General features: G+C 34.0%; 1 protein-coding gene across 3 annotated transcripts; it reads left to right on the top strand.

Moving 5' to 3' along the window:
* The first annotated feature begins 385 nt into the window (after positions 1 to 385).
* On the top strand, positions 386 to 20598 carry LOC128233406 (monocarboxylate transporter 14-like). Of its 3 annotated transcripts, none has more exons than XM_052947070.1 (7): positions 386 to 585; positions 1409 to 1837; positions 12259 to 12402; positions 13849 to 14610; positions 17029 to 17298; positions 18006 to 18131; positions 18717 to 20598. In XM_052947070.1, exons 2-7 carry the CDS (start codon positions 1573 to 1575, stop codon positions 18872 to 18874), a joined length of 1725 nt encoding a protein of 574 aa, XP_052803030.1. In that variant the 5' UTR covers positions 386 to 585; positions 1409 to 1572; the 3' UTR covers positions 18875 to 20598. The 3 variants fall into 3 exon arrangements, with proteins under 3 accessions (XP_052803030.1, XP_052803032.1, XP_052803031.1); XM_052947072.1 differs by having other exon boundaries at positions 1499 to 1837; XM_052947071.1 differs by having other exon boundaries at positions 408 to 524.
* The last annotated feature ends 701 nt before the right edge of the window (positions 20599 to 21299 follow it).

Genomic DNA, 21299 nt, shown 5'->3' on the forward strand with positions numbered 1-21299 from the left:
TGTCTCAGAAAGAGCAAATTTTTGCGTAATTATCTGCAAACCAATGATTTAAGACTGCTGACAAAAAATCAGTTCGCAGATTTTCATATTTCCGTTCGACAATAAATGTTTTATGGCTAAAACCGTTACTAACGGTTTAAGAAAAATGCATAAAACATCAATTTTTGAACTTAACTATACAATTCTCGGATCTGATTTTTTGTCAGCATTCTGATAATACTGGCTTTCATGGATTTTCGCAAAAATTAGTTCGTTCCGGGACAAAAAATAAAAAAAAGTTGTCAAAACGTTTAATCTGTGAGAGTGCAGCTTTAACAAGTAGATGAGTTTTCAGTTTTCTAGTTCATAGTTTGTGATTAACGCTATTAAGAAGTATAGAGTAAAAGTAAATTGGCTAAGCGCGCTGGCTTGAAGCGGACATACTTCATGATGATAGATATAACATTTATCCATTTAGTAGATAGCATTAGCATGCGGCAATAGATAAACCATGAAAGCATATTTTTCGCTCATAGTAGAAAAAGGTGCAGGATAGAATAATTGTTTAGTTTTTGCTTTAAAAGGGACTTTGGTTCAGCCGAAATCGTGAGTGATATTAATATATTAAATAGATTTAAAGTTTTAACATTGGATTTCAGTGAACTGGCTTTCATTAGTTTAATAATAATAATAATAATAATAATAATAATAATAATAATAATAATAATAATAAAATAATAATAATAATAATAATAATAATAAAAATAATAATAATAATTCTCCAATCGTTTAATATTTTCAGCTATTAAATACACGGTTACAAACTTGTTATTAGTAATTCATATTTTCCATAAATGTATTAGTTAAGTTTTATCAGTCAAAATTTATGTTTGTTATACATGTGTATGTATTGATTTTGAATAAGGGTGTCACTTTAAGCATTAAATAATTTTTCATAGAAATTTGAACTGCCTTGTTTGGAGTAAATATATATTTCTGTAATTATTGTTGATAATATTTAAGGCTGGAATACAACGTATCTATAATAATTAATTAATCAAAAACTACGTTTTTGTATTAACTTCAACGTTTATAAGCTGTAACTACTTATTCTCTTCTTTATTACGTTTGTCCACAATATGGGACACATATTTTTGTAACAGGTTTGGAAGGATCTCTTATCACTGTAAAGCAAGTGAATAAAAATTGACTTTGTTAGCAGGTAGATATATCGTCATGATTCGTACTAACTAATAAAAAAAGTCTAGCTCATGCTCACTAACGCGCCCAGAGATTTAAATATTCCCCTACTTACACTGTGTGGTACACTTTGCAAGTGGTAGGGATACAAAGTTCCATTACCTCGGATGTTTCAATTGCAAGTAACTAAAACTTAGTCATTTAGCTGTGATATTTGGATTTCTCACAGAGCGACTGCAACACACTTGCACGAAAGTGTCCACCAAGCGTCCCGGGCGGCATCTTTGACAATTTGTTAAAGTCCCAAGACCGTTTGTAGGTGAAATTCCGGGTAAAGTATCAGAGTACCCAGAATAAAAAGGTGTGCAGTTTGCCGGGGCGTCTTTTACACATATGGCTCGACGGCCCAAGGAAGCTCCTGGACATGGAGACACGGAGGAGGGATCAGACAGCTTGGACAGTAGTGAGTTTTCCCGAGCCCCGGACGGTGGGTGGGGCTGGATGGTGTGTCTAGGCTCGTTCTTGATTAACTTTATGCTCGACGGGACTATGTTCTCCTTCGGAGTGCTTCTCTTGGAATTACTGGACTATTTTGGCCAAGGCAAGGCAAAGACTTCCTGGATTGGATCTTCATTGCTGGGAATGAGTATGTTCATGGGTATGTACTTTTCCTTATTTCATCAGATTATTTCTCTACTGTCAGCCCGTCATTTGGAGGTTCAAGTTATAAATACGAGCAAACTGGTTTCCCTTTAAAACTGCACTCTCAAAGATTGAACGTTTTGACAACTTTTTTATTTTTTGTCTTGGAACGAGCCAAGTTTTGCAATATGCTTTGAAGCCAATTATATAAGACTGCTGATCAAAAATTTGATCGCAGATTTTTATATATTCAGTTCAAAAATTGATGTTTTGTGTATTTTTCTTAAGCCGTTTGTTCAGCCATAAACAATTAATTTTCGAACGGAAATATGAAAATCTGCGATCTGATCTTTTGTCAGCAATCTTTTATGATTGGTTTGCAGATATTTACGCAAAAGTTGTAAACACGGTATATCTGTGGGAGTGCAGCTTTAAAAGAAACAAGAACGTTTCTGTTAACTCTGGCTACGCTAACCAACTATTAATAAACTATCAATATAATAATGCAATTGAAACCGTAACCTTTAGTTTTGTTTTGTAGTAAATGATTAAAGTCCTTTCATTAGTATTTACACAGATGGATTGATGAATCGATAATTTTACTTGTTTGCACTTTGAACACGTTCTATGTTTGTGATGTACAACCCCGTTTTAAGACAAACATTTCAAAATAAGTTTCATTGTTTATACGCTTTGCTATAATCATGTCAAGGTCCAATGCAATCATGTCATGCACCAGTAATCTGTAACCTCGCGCCCCACAGGTCCGGGGTATACCGGGGATAGCGGGCGAAATGGGCCGTTTTTAATTTTTCAGGTAACCCCGCAGTGCCGAGTGAATGCGTTAGTTTTGTTTTCGCTCCGAAAATAGCGGGGAATGGGTCGTACCTACGTATCTCAGGGTGCGAGGGCATATGGCGGGGATATTACCAGCAGTTTGTCCCCGCAGGCCGAGGATTATACCCGGGATAGACTGGACCGAAAGTCAAAGTCCCCGCTATTCTCGAACCTGGGGGGGGGGGGGAGGGGGGATGGCGTGGTTATATTTGATTGGTGCATTATACGACTATCAGAAGTCTTGTTACACCTAAACTATTATAAGCACTCTCCTCACTTAATAATTTAATTTCTAAAATGAATTTTAAGCGTTGTCCATATATGTGTCATTTCAACATCGAGATGGTCGTTGTTGTATTTCGCCAGAACAAATTTGTTGTTCATTACAGCCAAATCACTATTTATAATAAAGTAAATAAATCCTGGTATTTAAAAACATTGGTCACGCCTAATGTGGTACAGTTATCACATAAATAAACAAGAGTGGCATATACATCAGGTAAGTATCGCTCTATAGTGTCTCAACTATTCACCATGGTACAGTACGAGGGTCAACTGTGGTCAGATTTACCTAACTGGTCTCGACTGACCTTATCATTGTGATATTCCACGGTATTTGGCTTCATTGATGGCAATATCTCATTTTGAAATTAAAAAAAGTACTTCAAAAACCCGAGACGCCTCAACAGACCATAAACAAATTATTACAATAATAAAAACGCGCCGACGATTTAAAATGACAAAGGGTTTTATTTCGTTCATATTTGGGTTAAACAAATTGTTGGATGAAACATACAAAATACGAAGGTCATTATTGCATACAGTATATAATTTATAATTTGCATATATTTCCACTCGAGCGCATTTCTTTTCGCATAACCTTAGCATGTTTTATTAATTATATAACTTTTGTTATGATCAAATGTATTGGTAACGTGAAACATGCACATCAACTATCGGATTAGGAAGTATTTACATGATATAACAAAACTAAAATAACTTGTTTTTGCGAACAGCCTTGATATCAAACCAAGACGACTATCGAACAAAAACTCTACAAGGTCGTGAGCTGCAGGAACCGGTTCAATCTAGCTTTCGATACCACTGTCTTAAACTACATTTACGCAATAAGGCCACACCATATTAATGTTTAGTTCCTCGGATTTTTGCCAAAAACAAATTGGAGCGAGCGAGCGAGCGAAAAAAAAATATTTTTTTTTGTCAGTTTTCATAAAAACAGAAGCGAGCGAAGAGCGAAAAATATATTTTTCCTTATATTCAATATAAATAAGAAAGATTGTTCAAAATAATTGCCCTTAAACCCATTTTAATGCCATCTTGAACTGAACCTCTAATGGACATTGGGAAAATGTCGGAATACATACTATTTATTCATCCGTGTTTAGTACAAACATTATATGGATAAATCTAATTTCTTATATAATTAAATAAAACGTACTTTAATATGACGCTCATTCATAATAATAAATAACCCTGCTTTTAGTAAAAAGTTTGAAACGACTTATATAAATCTACCTAAATCAGTTTAACATCATATGCAACTGTATTTAGACATAACTTAGGATTGATTTGGGATTTGTAAAAAATGACCACTTACACAGGCATCATCAAACATCAGACTCCATATAACATAGACTAAATTTTGTTTTTATTATCACAGGAAATGCAATGACATGTGCTTATTAAAACAAAAAGAACAAGGGTATTTTTCAGCGTACTTTTTTGGTTATTTAGATGTTTTTATGCACCAGCCAATTGTATATGCCCCCCCCCCCCCCCACTGAGTCCGGAATAGCGGGGACTTTGACTTCCGGTCTCTCAAAACTCGGGTAAAATACCCGACCTGCAGGGACACACTGCTGGTAAAATCCCTGCCAAATGGCCCCGAAACCCCGAATACCTATGTGAGGCCCATTCCCGACTATTTTCAATATGAAGACAAAACCACATTCACTAGGCACTGCGGGGCCACCTGAAAGGTAAAAACACAGCCCATTGCCTCTTCTGTCCCCGGTATACCCCCGGAACAAGGGCGAGGGGTGGGCGGGGCAGTGGTTACAATTGACAAGTGCATTACAATCCCGGATTATGCTCAAATAAAAACAAAATATAAGGTGATAAACTTAGGCTTACTTATGTTGAGGTATATCCAGACCAGTGTTTATATCGCTATTTGTGAAAAGATATTTGTTCAAAACTGTTGTTTTGTCAGAATTTGATCAAAAATGAGCTTGATGCATCAATTTGGACCAAACAATGACTCATGTTTCAGTTAAGTTGACCTGTCATCTTCAGCATCGTCGTAACGAGGTAAAATTTTGGTCCCTTGTATTATGACTTGAATAAAATAGTACTAAGTTGATCATTCCGATTTCCATTCAAAACGAGTCACTAATTACGCAATATAATCGCTACCAGTCTCAGATACACATGCTTTATTGCATAATGATTGCTTTAAATAATGATCCTTTAGTGCATGAGACGATTAACAATGACTTCAAGCATGCTCAAAACATATTTATTGTCAAAAATAAGATTTAATTTCCAAACTTCGAGCCACATTGTTTATACCGGAAGCCGCCATTTTGATTGGCGATCAAAATGGAGGTGCGGGCGCACAAAAAAAATAATTTTTTTTTTACATTTTCAAAAAAATAGGAGCGGTAAATCCGTGGAGCGAAATATCAATTTGGTGTGGCTTAAGAGTACAATATACATACAACCTAGAATAAAAGTACATTCTTCAGCAATAGTTATGGGTTATACGTATGTTTTTAACAAATTGTCGCAACTATCCACTTATTTGTGTCGTTCTTTAGTTTTGTTTTTTCCATTCTCTGTGTTCATATGCTTAAAGCTTTGGTGGCGAATAAATTCAATTCAATTGTTATTACAAATATTTTATTAAAGGTTAATCACATCAAAACTCTTTTATGGTAGATACTGTATCGATTTTGTCGAAATTCATATTTGTCAGGGCATGAGTATATGTCAGTTTTGCTCTATATTTTGATTGTGATCGTCTAATGTCAGTCGGCCCTTGTTTCAAAACTTTAACCAGCTTCTACTCTGAAACATCATGGTATTTGGTATGCAGCCTCAGGAAGTCTTTTACCAAGGTTGTTCAAATTATGTCCCTAAGATCAATGCGGGCCTGCCGCAATGCGGCCACAAGTTTTCTATATTTTTATAAAGTAAAATCTTTTAAAGCTGCACTCTCACAGATTTACCATTTTTACAACTTTTTTATTTTTTTTTGTCTTGGAAAGAGCAAATATTTGCGTATATATCTGCAAACCAATGATATAAGATTGCTGACAAAATATCAGATCGTAGATTTTTATATTTCCGTTCGAAAATGAATGTTAAATGGCCTAAACCGTTACTAACGGTTTAAGAAAAATGCACAAAACATCAATTTTTGAACTTAAATATAAAAATCTGCGATCTTAATTTTTGTCAGCAGTCTTACTTAACTGGTTTCCATGGATTTTCGCAAAACTTGGCTAGTTCCAAGACAAAAAATAAACAAGTTGTCAAAACGTTCAATCTGTGAGAGTGCAGCTTTAATACCCTCTCTGAAAACACAAGGCTTAAACCCTAGATATTCGGTATGCAGCTTCATGTACTAATCATTCACAAACATTGTTTAAATTATGTCCATGGGGTTAGGAATGGTCCTGCTCCGGGATTCACAAGATTTTCTTCTACATCTTAAACCGCATGTCCGCGTAAGTAGCCTCATAAAGTGGCATTTACCAAGATTATTCAAATTCCTGAGGCCAAAGTTGGCCACACCGCGGGGTTCTTAGGTTTAGTATATTCTTATATAGAATAATCTATGAAAATCTTCTTTTCTGAGACCTCAGGGCCTAGACCATTGATAATTGGTATGCAGCCAAGATTGTTCAAAATAATGTCCTCCCTGAGGTGAAATATGGCATTGCCCTAGGTGTCCAAGGTTGAGTTTATTTTGAGTTGGATAACATACTAGAGAGTATCAGATTTCAATAAAATTTAGTTTGTGAAACAAACCTGCAATAATGTTTGATTTGCAAAATATTTTGATGTTAAGAATGTGTAATAGTTTGCGTATATTAAAAGTAAAACAGACTTTAAAACACGGATATAAATGGAAAAGTTCTGGTTGTGACTTCATTTGAATTATATTCCATTTTTAATTATATAATTTAAGAAAGTACAACCGACTACAGGGGAGGGAACACAGAACTAAAGACTTCCTTAAATCATTGCGATTTTCATTCGTTTCTGCTCTTATAAATTTTAAAGATGCACTCTTAAATCAGATTTACCACAATAAATGATATTGTTGTATTATTTAAAGTAAGGATGAATAAATGTCGAAAACAATGGTTCTTATGAAGAAAACCGAGTCCAATTTAAAAGAAATGCGCATAAAACATGTTATTTCTACGTTATGAAACTATAGTACACCATAGTAAATCTTTTAGCATTAACCAATCATTTAATATTTTTGCGCTTTCTGCAATTAAATACACGGTTACAATCTTGTTATCAGTAAATAATATTGTTCATAAATGCATTATTTCGTAAGTAGTTTATCAGTCAAAATTGATGTTTGTTATACATGTGTATTTATTGATTTTGAATAAGAGTGTCACTTTAAGCAGTGAAGTGAGCTAAATAAACGACATACCCCATTAGAAGCATTGTTAGTAATTTGAGAATTTGCAAACAATTATTGGCGTTTATACTTGAACTTCCTGGTTAGTTAACCGACTTCCCAATGATATTTGATATAGTCGCCATTCTCCCACTAGCGTTTTTCACTTGTAATATAATCTTGATAACAATTATATATAAGTGTTTACCATACATTGTAAGCCAATCAGGTTCCCTTAATTTTTCAAATGTTTAGTTCCTGATTTGTGAAGAATCGTTACTTATTGCAGTAGACGACTTGTCATGATAATGTAAATTGCTGTAACTGCACATGCGCTTATTGCCACGCCTACTGTTTGCAAATGCAAAGGCGCGATTACAGTGTCAACGCTGATTTAAATGACGCTACAATATCTTGCAGTGATTGACAGGTCGTTTCGACAGGCACACGGCTTAATTCTAAAGCTGATACAATTTTGGAGGGGCTAAACTAAGTCGGTTAAAATTTATTAAGTAATTGAAACCACTGTCGCTTCGCTGCGCCCTAAGGTAACTTAATCAAGAAGAAATTACTTTATAAACTTTTAGAGTCGGCATCGATGCAAAAGTCGATTGAGGGACCAACATTTTAAATGTTTAAAAAAAATATCTTCTATTTAGTTTTGAGGTTCGATATAAAACAAGCATGACTCGTATATCCGATGCAACATGAAAAACTGGAATTAGGAGTTGAGCATTTTTTTACGAAAGAATATTTCATCAGATTTACAATCAAAAAGCATTTACGTTTACCGGAAATGTCGTAATACAAAAAGAAAATGTGTGTGAGTCAAATTTAACGGAACTGCCCAATCAACAATGTCTTGTGGCTGTGTTGATAGCAGCTATTTAAAAAAAAAGATATATGCATTTTTGTAACACGGAAGTAAATTTCATCCACGAAATTTCATTATTTTTCTGAATAACTTTCCTATATGACACGATATTATCAAGATCTCTCAAGACTTTGTTGAATAGGTAGCCTGTGGCATTTAGACATAAAAACGAAGTACTAATATCGACAGACTTTTCCGTAATAATGTGAATGCTTTTTGATCCAAAATCTGTTAAAATCTTTTTTTGTAAAATTTGTTTAACTCCTAACTAACCCAAAACATGTCCCCAAGAATAAATGTTTCACTCCAAAAAAGATCGTTCCTCAAAGCTAAATAGAACATGTTTTTTTTTTAAATCTTTCAGTTTTTGACCTTCCCCATCCACTTTTGCATCGCTGTCGGCCCTTGATCTAAACGTATGCGTCACATGTTGTACACTGTGCGTACGAATAAAATAATTTTCAGTTGTGTTTTGTTGAGTTTACATGTAACAGCCAACTCACACCAAGTTCTCACCTAAGGTTTTCTCCAGCAATAAAAAACTGACACTTAAGCATGTTATATAATTTTATAATTTCTGATGAGTTGCTTTACTTGTCATATGCTATCTTTCAGCCGAAAACGTAACAACCTTAACACCTGGTCTATGTCATGATAAGGTCAACCTTAAACTACCATGGTCATATTTGAACAAGCCATGTCTCTTATCTGACTAATTTCAGGGAACAGATAATTATGTTGTCAGTACAATTAATATGCTCATCGTCTATTTCGTTTGCATTTGGTCCGTGTGCTATTATGTCCTTTCATTATGCGTGCTGGATATTCAATAAGTACCGTCATATATGGTAAAAGTACATCGGACAAATCTTTATTTATTATTACACATTTATTTGAATCCCTTATAGTAATAAAATATGTAGATTACTACAGATATCTAGGATGTTTGCACTATTTTTTCACCTATACTTGCAGTAATAGTACACTACACCAGAGATCAGTTGTTAAATATGAGACATAAATACAGGTAAATGAAGATTAATTATCCAGATAAAGGAGGTATAATTATGCATAATGTTAGACTGTGCATCGACAATGTGTAATAGTTAGAACATTGTAAAATGGTAAGGATTAAGAAGGGCAGAGTGAGGGAAGTAAAGCGAAGCAACAATTATCATGATTCAAAACTTAACAATTAGATAAGAAAAAATCGTGGTATAGGCACTCTTTTGTAGAACAAATAGAACGAAGGAATGTTAATTGGCTTGTTCAAGGACATGAAGATCTTAAATATTTCAAGAATAACAAGTTCTAGAACTTTAAGTTCTCAATATTGTTTAACACGTTAGTTCTTGAAATTCTCTTATATATAAATGAACTAAAAACATGAAACTAATAATAATTTAATTTAATAAACTATACATTGCGAGATAAAATAACATGATATTTTTATCACTGCTTGTCTCATGATCTGAAGTGTTATCTAAGAATATGCTAAAAATGCAAATCCAAACTGTGACATCTTTTCAACCTCTGGCCCGGATTTCTCGAAACTTCTTTAGTCCCTTATAACAGGATTAAGTTTAGCTCACTATTTTCGTTTTTCAATAAATTACGTAATGTTAATTTCTTAAAGAGATTTTATACTTTAGATAGGATTTATCTTCACGATGATCAGATAAAACCAGTTTTCATTCATCAAAAGTTAATATAAGTATGCTATTTGGCTTATTGAAATAAGCTTCGAAAAATTGGGGCCTGAACACACAGTCTTACACAATGAATTATATTTTTCCAAATCAATTTTTATGATGTAGAAATAGAAAGTCACGCTGCTGAATAAGTTAGATAACAAAAAATATATATAACTGTCTTATATAAAAAAAATCCCGAATACACACCGACAAATGACAGTTATTGTATACGACAAGAGAATAATTAAAGAGACAAATTCATCGAATCTGTGACACCAGACAGTGTAAAACAACACAAATTTTCTTTATAATGATTGTGACCAGTATTTTTTACCGAAATGTTTGTTTTGTTTTTGTCAGCATTTCGTTCAAAAGAGATTTTCAAATAGCATTTACTCAACGAGTGAATGAGTCAAATACAAGTTACTATGTGAGCTAGATCTATGCGACATTGTTTAGAGAACATTGGTGAATTTAACCATCTTATAACGATAACGAATTTTATGTCAAAATGTGATTAATTTTCACTTACCTTCGACAATAAATGAAATGAAAAAGCTGTATACAATTGTGTTTTCATTCTGTACTGAATTTACACGTCAGTGGCAACTTTACTTCTAGGGGAGGTAACTCAAATGTGTATATGAGGTTTTTAGTAACTAAAGTTTAACATTATTGATTCACTTAACTTAATAAACTACTCCTTTATATCATATATGTTATAATATTCTTTAAGCTAATATTCAAATACTTAATGGATAGTTTTAAGTATCTGTACTATTATTATTACAAGATAAACGTTTTGTGCCTAATAAAACCTCGATTTGGTATAATCATCCTTTTGTGTAAGCTCTTTAGCTATGCCTGGTTTTACCACTTGTATTGCGCTGTTTCATAATTGTTTTGAAACTATTATTCAGGAAACACATTTGATACTTAAGTTAATCAGTGATCATTTTAATATGCACTATCTTAACGGAGGTTTTTCTAAAACATGGTGCCTATCATGTGACGAAAAATCTTGAAATTCTTTAAAAAAATCGAAGTCAAGCGTAAAAACATTGTAAAACATCTGAATATTTAATGGGACTATAGACCAGATTGGCACCAAAAAAAAAAGTATCGTGCGTGTCTATGGTCGTTAATATACATTCTACACCAACTTTGTCTTACAGGAAGTTCATCTCAGGCAGTTTGATGTTCAAATCCAACAAAGCATTCTTTATTCTTGTCGTCGAAATGACTGGCAGGTATTGACACTGGTTAAAAGGATTGAAAAGAGGCTTAAAACGACTCAATGAAACATAAACGGCTCTTATAATCTTATGGATATGTTTATCATCGTTAAACATATCCATATCTTTGGAACACAAAATGTAGTCATTTGCATAACTCGGTCTCAACTTTTTTCACCTGTACAATCAATCCTTAAAACGACATCAAAACATACGTTACGTTCATTTCGATTTTTTTCAAAACAAAAAAGTATCGCGTAAAGTAGTAATGTTGTGTCGAGTGCAAAGTATGAACAGTGTTACATAGACTAAAACATACTAATAGTTATCAATGAAAGATACGTTACAGACAAAGATATATACAAAGTGTGTCTCCTTTACTGCCATAAACATATGCAATACATTGCAATTCTTCTTAAGTGCACAACTTTGTTATTGTCTTGATGTGCAAATGTGTTCCTATCCGGTTGAGAACTATGGATTCATTTGCAACAAACTTATTGAAATACGAAAGATCCTGAAATCAATTTAAAGAACAATATAATTATGTAAATAAACCGTGTTCTTTTCTTGAGCCAAGGTTCCAGAACTACTTCACTTCTTAAACTGCGATCATTTTAAAGTACTTCAACCCAGGTTTCTGAAGATATCAAGACCATGTACTGAAGATACTCATTTGCTGAATAGTCGCCATTTCATCACCAATATCACCTACACACTATGTGGTCAAAACTGGTCATAGAGAGTAGATATATGTTGATTTCTTTCTTAGATGACTGTGTTTTTGTTCTTATGTTTTATGTCTTCATTTCATATTCGTTTTTCCAGTATAGATAAATTTGCCAAAAAATACACTGTAAACTGAAAAAACAGAGGCCGTTATTGGCTCTCGAATGACCGTATGGCCGTCGAAAAATCGTGGACTACTATGAACACCCCTTCTACTTATTAACTCTACCTTCTACTATCTCTATCTCTAACGCTTTATTCACATTCAATATAAATATCTACAGCAACTCGTGTTACTTTCTGAAATATTCGTGTGATTCACCTTCAACATGTATGTCAGTTGGTCCCATAGTTATTGTCTATCTTACAACAATATAAAAAAATATTCTCGTACGTTTTCAGGTCCAGTTGTCAGCATCCTACTCGAGCGTTACACGTGCAGGCAAATCACGATCGTAGGGACGTTAATATCCGTGGTGGCGTTCGTCGTCAGCATCTTCTCTCCTAACGTAGAAATGCTCATCATCACCTATGGCATAATTGCAGGTAGCTAAATGTTAACTTAAAGCTGTTATTTTTCTCTTTTGAGTTACAAGGCCTACCGTGTTCGGCAGTTAATTGCTGTAGAAAAAGTAAAATAAAGAACAAAACAGAATGGTAATTTATTAAACACATAAGTCAAGAAGTATATAACTCGAATCCGTCTGTTTCAATACAAACTCTCAAAACGATTTACTAACAGTTTACTTTATGATGTATTTCGTCACTGCAATTACGAGGGCTGTTCTTTTAAGTTCATGGAAACAGGTTTTTATTGTAGACCATGATATAGTTTTGTCATGAATGATACCACTCTTTTCCTAACATTTAAGGAACAGTTAGGTATGTATATATACATTTTTGAATATCACGGATAACGTGTTGATTATGGTTGCTAAGGAAACAAAGGGTATCGAACAAACACAATTAGTTAAGCAATGTATACATGTAGCAACATGTAAACTACCCAATACGAATTTGATACTTGATATCCAGGATCCGTATACACTTAAGTCTTGAGTCTGAGCCATTGTTTTTATATAAGGTGTCTGATTGATTGTAGAAAATACCATTTGTAACAGGTACAACATTTCTAAGCATGTTTGCTCAATCTCTGACATAAGACGTTAGTAAATCCGGGCCCTGAAACACCAGCAAAGATTGTCCAAAACTTTGAAGCATATGTAAACCATAAAGAAGCCCGCCTTCTATGTATTCCTAAAATACAAAGGACAAAGGATAATTTAACAATGTTCTATTACACGATAATGTGTGAGTGCAATGGAATATAGATAGGCTTAAAACATTTATAATTATGAACAAGGGATTGTTTTGCAGTTTAAAGTGGTAATAATCGGTGACTAATGCTAAGTTTATGATACTTTATTAATTGTTCCGCCTAGAGCAACTTTAATTCAAACGTTTAATTATAATACAAGCATAACGAATGCAGAACCAATGCTTTGAAATATTCATTACTGATTTTCTGCGTGATATCAGGCATTCCCATTCAGGTACCTAGGAGCTCGCAGGTAAATAGTTCAAAGCATAAAATTGCTCAATATTCGATTATCAAAGAGATTAATTATGTCGGAGAAAAAATACGTTTTTGTTTCAAATGATATTTTTACGTTCTACGTATTCAAGCGAATTTTCGGGAAAATACGAATGTTAAAAATATGATAAATTAAATTTGTATGTGTCAACATAATTACCTCAAAGTTTTACGAAAGTCATTAAAGAAAGTGAGTGTCGGCCTCAACATCAATAGTAGACGTGTAATTGCTACTGGCATCGCTATGAGATGTAGCGAGCTCGGGATTTTTATGTGATATAACGGTCATGCTTATGATCAAATATATAAAACATCACAAGTTATTCATGTAACATTATTCTTTGTCATACCACGATAAAAGCCAGAACAATGATGTTCGTTTCTCGTTTCTTTTTCAGGAGTTGGTTTTAGCATGTCCTTTATTTCTGCCATCATCGTTGTCGGCCTCTACTTCAACAGAAGGCGAGCGATTGCTACTGGGATCGCCATGAGCGGTAGTGGGCTCGGGACATTTGCTTATGCCTACATAACGGACATGCTTATTAGCCAGTACGACTGGCGAGGAACGATTCTGATCCTAGCTGGTGTGCTATTAAATGGGGTTGTTTGTGGCATTCTCTTCCGTCCCTTGTCAGACTGTTACACGGTGGGCCGTGAGAGTAGCTCAGAATATATTTCTGGCCCAAGTGACTCTTCAAAGGGCACCACAGAGCTACGGAAATTGTTGTTGGAAAGGAAATACAAGGAGATGTGTGATGAGCATGATTATGACGTACCAAAGATTAAGAATATGTCATGTAGGCTAACTGTGAGCACTGCAAATATGGTACGCCTGCCAGCGGACACTTCGGTGTTTTTAGAGGCGAGGGAATTCTCAAGTCAGACGAACTGCTTAAGAACGAGATTAAAACCCATGAAAAACCAAATGTCGGGGTCAAGTGTTTTCTATAGTGGATCTCTGAACAACTTAAAACATAGACATACTGTTGGTTATCATAGATCTGATGAGATGGTTAAGCCCTCTGTTGCCATGGACAACGAAAATGTTGCAGGAACATGCCAAGGGTCTTCAACGCTTGCTGACATTTTGAAAACAAATATCAACTTGTTTAGAGACAAAATATTCGTTTTACTCCTATTAACCAACGTTTGCTGGACAGGTAAGACACAAGCCATTTGTTCTACCCTTTTTATATTCAACAAGTGTTTAATAATATTAATTGTTTGTGGTTGTTTCGGGAAAGATGTTATTGTATCTTGAAGAAAGACTCACACAGATTACACACATTCGGAAATATTGTCTACAACCAATACACACTGTCGTAATATTTTAATCAAAGGTGATCGTCACATAGCTTGGACACAAGAATATGGCCCTTCAGTCCTTTGATATTGTTTTAATAGTAATAATATGTCATTTCAACACAATTTTAGGAATTTCACTTGCAAAAATATCAATGTATATATAAATATCATTGTATATATAAATATCATTGTATATATAAAGTATATAAGGTAAACTTGTTCAAAAATCTCCCAAACCATATTGCTCTTAACAATGTCAAATATTTCCTAAATTAATTGACCAAATCGTCTACATTTTACACATTCAGAAAGGTAAAGGATTAAGCTACAAGAAAAACGTAACTTTTATGATAGTTTCTGTGTGCGCCGTGAAAGTTTGACCAAGGATTGCGTCGTTAAATACAAGCAAATCTAAAATATTCTAAATAGAACAGAACAGAACACACATTTTATTAAGACCTATACTAACGTACATCATCATCACATAATAATTCACTTAAATATGGCATATGTATGTACAAGGTAAGTTTTAAAGTTGCACAAATATTTGTGTTACAGGAGCGTTATGCAATCATAATTAACTACTATAAGGTGTACATATGTAAACGCAGTAGTTTAACAGCTTAAAGACAGGTTGTAAAAGAGGATGAACAGAATTATGTATCATTGTTTAGAATACAGTTGCGGATACTGGTTATTCCTTAACGTATTTACAGAGCTTAATGAGCTCAAATCTATTAACAGAGTTTAATAGTTGATGATGTTTAAACACGGAGGGGCGAACATAATGATGACGTTTTATGTATTTCTGTCTTATAACTAAATAACATGGGCAGATACATACAAAATGGTATTCATCTTCAATATCAAGATGGTTATAACACAAACAGTAGCGTTCATTACGTGGAATATTATTTCTGGCATATCGTCCAATTTATGGATGTACAGATATTCGTAATCTACAAATATAAAGTCGGTATTTCCTTGGTAATATATTCAGATATTCTTTATACTGGAATGCATTTTTGAATACCTTATACATGTCAAGAACAGAGCTGTTAGGTAATGAACCATGCCATTTCTGCTTAAATGTATCTATAAATCTACATTTAAATTCGTTAACAAATGCGTTTACGTTTACATTTTGTACATTATCGAATATATGTGTAAAACCATAATAATTCTGGAATGTTTTTTAACATTGTTAACCCATTTGGAATATCCTTTATTCCTATCAGCTACAGCTTGTAGACATACAACACTTAACAATATATTATTAGTATTAGCTATTTTAACTAGTAATTAATTATAAGTAAGTATCTAGTAATATATAAAGGATATCTACCTTATTCTCTATATACACCAGCAGTACAAGTGTTGATTTTAACATGTAATAATCTTTTACAGAACTTTAAATGAATACGTTCTATTTCTTTCGATTTAGTATAACCCCATATTTCACATGAATAGTTTAATATAGACCCAACAAAAGCATAACTAAATCTTTTTTAAGACATAGCTAAAAAGATAGTTTGGAATAAATGTCACATACTTGTTAGTTTACATCGGTCTTGACCCGTTGTGACCAATGTGAGAATCCCTTTGAAGTCTCCTGATTCCTCACCCTCTACTTGAATCAAGTGAAATAACGGACTACTCAGAGTAATGAATTTGAATAATTGGGAAAACAATTTTGATCACTGAAAAGTTTCGAACACTAACTGAATGTCGTTATTTCTATGGGACACTTTACAACTGATGCCTCCTTTGTGGCGTCTGAAAGTCATTAACCAATGTTTTGTGGACTTTGTAATTGTTTTTGTTTTCAGAAGCGGTCAGTAGTGGCGGCTGATCCACTTCTCTGTAGTATAGACATGATATCTGGAGGTATTTAAGTGGGATATGAACACTTAAACTTACAATGATAGGCTCATACAGTGACGTCTGACATGTACATGCAAACATTACATGTTGATTTCCTATTTTAGGGATATGTTATTTTTCAGCAACAGGCTTTTTTCTTAAATGTTTCATTTGTAGTTTCTTAACACTAATAATACTATTGAAGTATTACACATGTATTTAAACAACACCAGCATAATATGTGTTAAAACACTCTATGTATGCTTACCATTATTTTATATTTGCATATTCAGATAATTAATAGAAAATATTATTTTTTACGATTAATAAATGCGCTCAAAACATCTTATAACATTAAACTGGCTTCCTACATTGTTTAATTGTATAATAATGATATCCTTACATTACAGTTCAGTCCGTCCCGTTGACTTACATTCCCGATCTGGGCGTTACCAAGTCACTGACGACATCTGAGGCAGCCACGCTTATCTCCATTGTGGGAATCACGAACATCATAGGCAGGATTTTGTCGGGCCTCATCACAGACTGTCTCAACGTCAACTGCACGCACACGTACATAGTGACGTTATTCATGGCTTCTGCTGTGAGCTTTCTCATGCCATGGTGCAATGGGTTTGCAACTTTGGCCATATGCAGCGGTGTCTTTGGGCTCTGCATGGGTAAGAAATTTTTAAAACGAATAAACAAAATCGGTCTGCAAATTATTTGGAACTTACATTGGACTGCCCTGTTGCCTTTTAGTGAAATGCTAACTCACGCCATGGTCTGACATATTGTGAGAGCAAAGTCACCCAGGTAACGAATCTGAACACATATTGAGTCTGCATATTATAATAACTATTTTCATATTGGATCATCTATTACAATGCCTACCAATGAATTATAAAACAAAAACTGAAAACAGTCACGCCAACCAATGTTTCCGTAATTTGTTCTTATAAATTAAAGGCTGATACACATGAGTGACTATAAATATATACTTCTTATGCACAACACAATATAAGTATCTCTATAATGAAATGAAACGCAGTCAATATGGACAACTTTAACCATTGCTAGTGGCACGCGGCTCAAACAACAGAGGCTTAAGTGTTGTTCTTACTTAGCTTTTACTGACTGTGCCAAGGTGGTTACCCAAGCATTTTCAAGTGACGATAACTGGTCAATTGTGGGTAATGTGTGTTGTCTTGTAGCGTTATACATTGTATGCCTACTGCTAGATTTTTGTTAGGCATTGATCCCTCTGAATTTGGGCAGGATCTGAAGGTATAGGCTACAGGGCTTGCCAAAGTATTTAGCATTGTTTTAATGGTATTTTAACATTGTATACATTATAAATCTGTATTTGATATTTTGTTCGTTTCAGCAACGCATGTGTCAATGCGGACAATAGTCTTGGCAGACCATTTGGGAATTGAACGGTTGACCAGGTCGTTTGGTCTGGTAGCACTTTTCCAGGGAATAGCCTTCCTCACCAACGCCCCTCTTGCAGGTAACACAAGCACCTTGTAACGTCGTTTGGTATCAAAAAAACCAAATAAGGCATATGATTTGAAATAACAACCTAGACTCGTTGCTACCCATACAATGACTTAGCAGTTTACATCCCACAACTGAGTCAATGTTTTAAAGCTGCACTCTCACATATTGAACGTTTAGACAACTTTTTTATTTTTTGTCTTGGAACGAGCGAAAATCCTTGGAAACCAGTTATATAAGACTGCTGACAAAAGATCAGATCGCAGATTTTTATATCTAAGTTCAAAAATTGATGTTTTATGATTTTTTCTTAAACCGTTAGTAACGATTGAAGCCATAAAACATTAATTTTCGAACGCAAATATGAAAATCTGCGATCTGATATTTTGTCAGCAATCTTTTATCATTTGTTTGCAGAGATTTACGCAAAAATTGCTCTTTCCAAGACAAAAAATAAAAAAGTTGCAAAAATGGTATATCTGTGAGAGTGCAGCTTTAAACAATTATTACAAATTAAATTGCGTTGAAGTAAATTACTGTGTAAACCATGTTTGTCCCAATCAAGAGGATGACCTAAACTTATCAACTTCTTTTTCAGGTTTCTTGTATGAAACGTTCGACTCCTACGTAATGCCGTTCAGTTTCGCTGGAATGATGTACTTCCTATCAGGACTGTTCTGTTTGGCTGTGCTCTGCCTTGATAAACATACAAATAGAGGGATTGAAATCATAATTGAGAGCAGGAATGTAGGATAAATATGTATCCTGGAACTCAACCGCTCTCTGTTGTTGGTATTTGTTTAATTGTTTGAGCAGTTTATAGTATAACAATTGATGTTCAGACGAAAACTAGAGCGAATATGTGTAAGAGTGACCCCTGATATACGTTTTTCATAATGAAAAAAATATTGAGCAGTTTCGAGATTATTGCTGACTTTGTTAACTATTGATGTTCAAACGAGAAAAAGGTAAAATATTTGTTGAGACGGTTTATCAAATGAAGGGTTTCTTGAGCAGTTTCATGACTGTTGTTGACAGTATGTGTTTATTTGGTCGATCAATTTAGACGTCGGTGCTAAAAAGGACAGCCGGAAGGCTGATTGATAGACAATCAGACACATTATACGTGTCGAAACTAAATTTTAAAGCAAGGTTACGTCTAGAATAAGCATGTTTTATACGTATTTATTTCATACTTGTTAAACTTCCGTCTAAAATATTGTATGATTTAAACAATAAGATATGGAAATAGCAAAAGAAGTCCATTTCTCCCATCTAAGATAAGTAGATCCAAAAATTTGGCCTTGGTGGATTTTTTTTCCCACCTCAGATAAGTAGATCCTAAAATTTGGCCATGCTAGACATCCAACAAGTACCCGTATGGAACTTTTTATTGTTATCACACAATTACCTGCCTTGTTGAAGACCGTCGTCTGTAGCATCAAAGAAACCTTGTCTTGTGACAATACTTAAAATCCAAACTAATTATTTCTCGCTTCAAATGGTACCAAAAAAAGGCTTTCACGCTGCATACAAGAAATAATGCTGCACTCTCCTCAGAACTATTTAAAGCTGCACTCTCACAGATTGAACGTTTTGACAACTTTTGGAACGAGCCAATTTTTGCGAAAATCCATCGAAACCAGTTATATAAAACTGCTGACAAAATTGGATTGCAAATTTTTATATTTAAGTTCAAAAATTGATGTTTTATGCATTTTTCTTAAACCGTTAGTAACGGTTTAAGCCATAAAACATTAATTTTCGAACGGAAATATGAAAATCTGCGATCAGATCTTTTGTCAGCAATCTTTTATCATTGGTTTGCAGATATTTATGCAAAATTTTGCTCTTTCCAAGACAAAAAAAAATAAAAAATGTAAAAATGGTAAATCTGTGAGAGTGCAGCTTTAAATAACGATTTGACTATTTACATAATCTTAATCACTTCGCGCATATCCATGACGACCACGAATTATCACATATCTATACGCGAATAAGTTTCACCACGCACACAAGAGGTCCAGCGAAAAATACATCTTAACTTTATTTTGTTTAACGGAGGTGGGAGAAAAAGCATCTACCACTCGGCCATGGAAGATACTTAAAATCGCAGATGCGCAATTCTACCACAATACTCCGCAAAAGCTAAAATAGACATTTTTCGTTGAGCTTAAATGTTCTTGTAAATTAAACTATTATTATTTCAATTTAAAATGTATGAAATAAAAGAAAATTGTTTTAGTCGGTTGAAGTGTGGTAATGTATCATTTCTAGTTGGTCGAGATCTCGTGCGATATGAACTTAAGGCAAGCAGCTATAAGTGATATAACGCCACAGATCAACTGAATGACGCAAACCCATATATATGTGTGTCGACTATTCTGCTTTTGTGCATTTATAATCCAAGCTATATATTTGTATGTTTCGTGATTTTGAGAAGCATAATTTTACGATATATTAAAACTTTTTTTATTATTTGTTGTCTTACGTCATTAATATCAAATCACATCACCAGGGTACTATGACCCTGATACTAGGGTCGTATTATAGAAGATGTGTACATACATTTTATACATGTACCAGGTCCTATTTATTCTGAAATGAGCGGTCAAAAATAACTCTAACAATATTGACAGAACATTTTGTAGTTGTGACATTTACGGTTACGGTCATCACTAGTGTCCGTTCTTGTAAAATTCTAGTTAACAACGACATATGAATCTTATATGACGTAGATTTAAGAAATTATATATATCTGAATAGGTCATAACCAGAATCTAACCACTATTATACCAAGGATGTTTAAGGCCTAGTTTAAGCCTTCAATAAGTGCCCCCCCCCCCCCCAAAAAAAAAAAAAAAAAATAAAAAAAAAAAAATAAAAAAATAAAAATAAAATAAAAATAAATAAATAAATAAAAATAAATTAAAAAAAATCGGTGTATAGTACACAAATTCTGTGTATTGATCTTAATCTAACTGCCTGGTGCTTTCTTAATAGATCTCCAATCTGAGTATCCTGCTGTGTAGTTTTGTAGGTTTTATTATAATATTGGACCCTAAATGGCCATAAGCCAATAAACAAATAAACAGGAAATTGGCCCCTACTGTGACATCAGTGCAATTAGCAGGAGATGCACAGCAGGGGATTGTCATGCCAAACATTCCTTAAACTAAGC

Source organism: Mya arenaria, chromosome 5 (genome assembly GCF_026914265.1).
Source record: "Mya arenaria isolate MELC-2E11 chromosome 5, ASM2691426v1".
In the NCBI taxonomy this organism is placed as follows: domain Eukaryota; kingdom Metazoa; phylum Mollusca; class Bivalvia; order Myida; family Myidae; genus Mya; species Mya arenaria.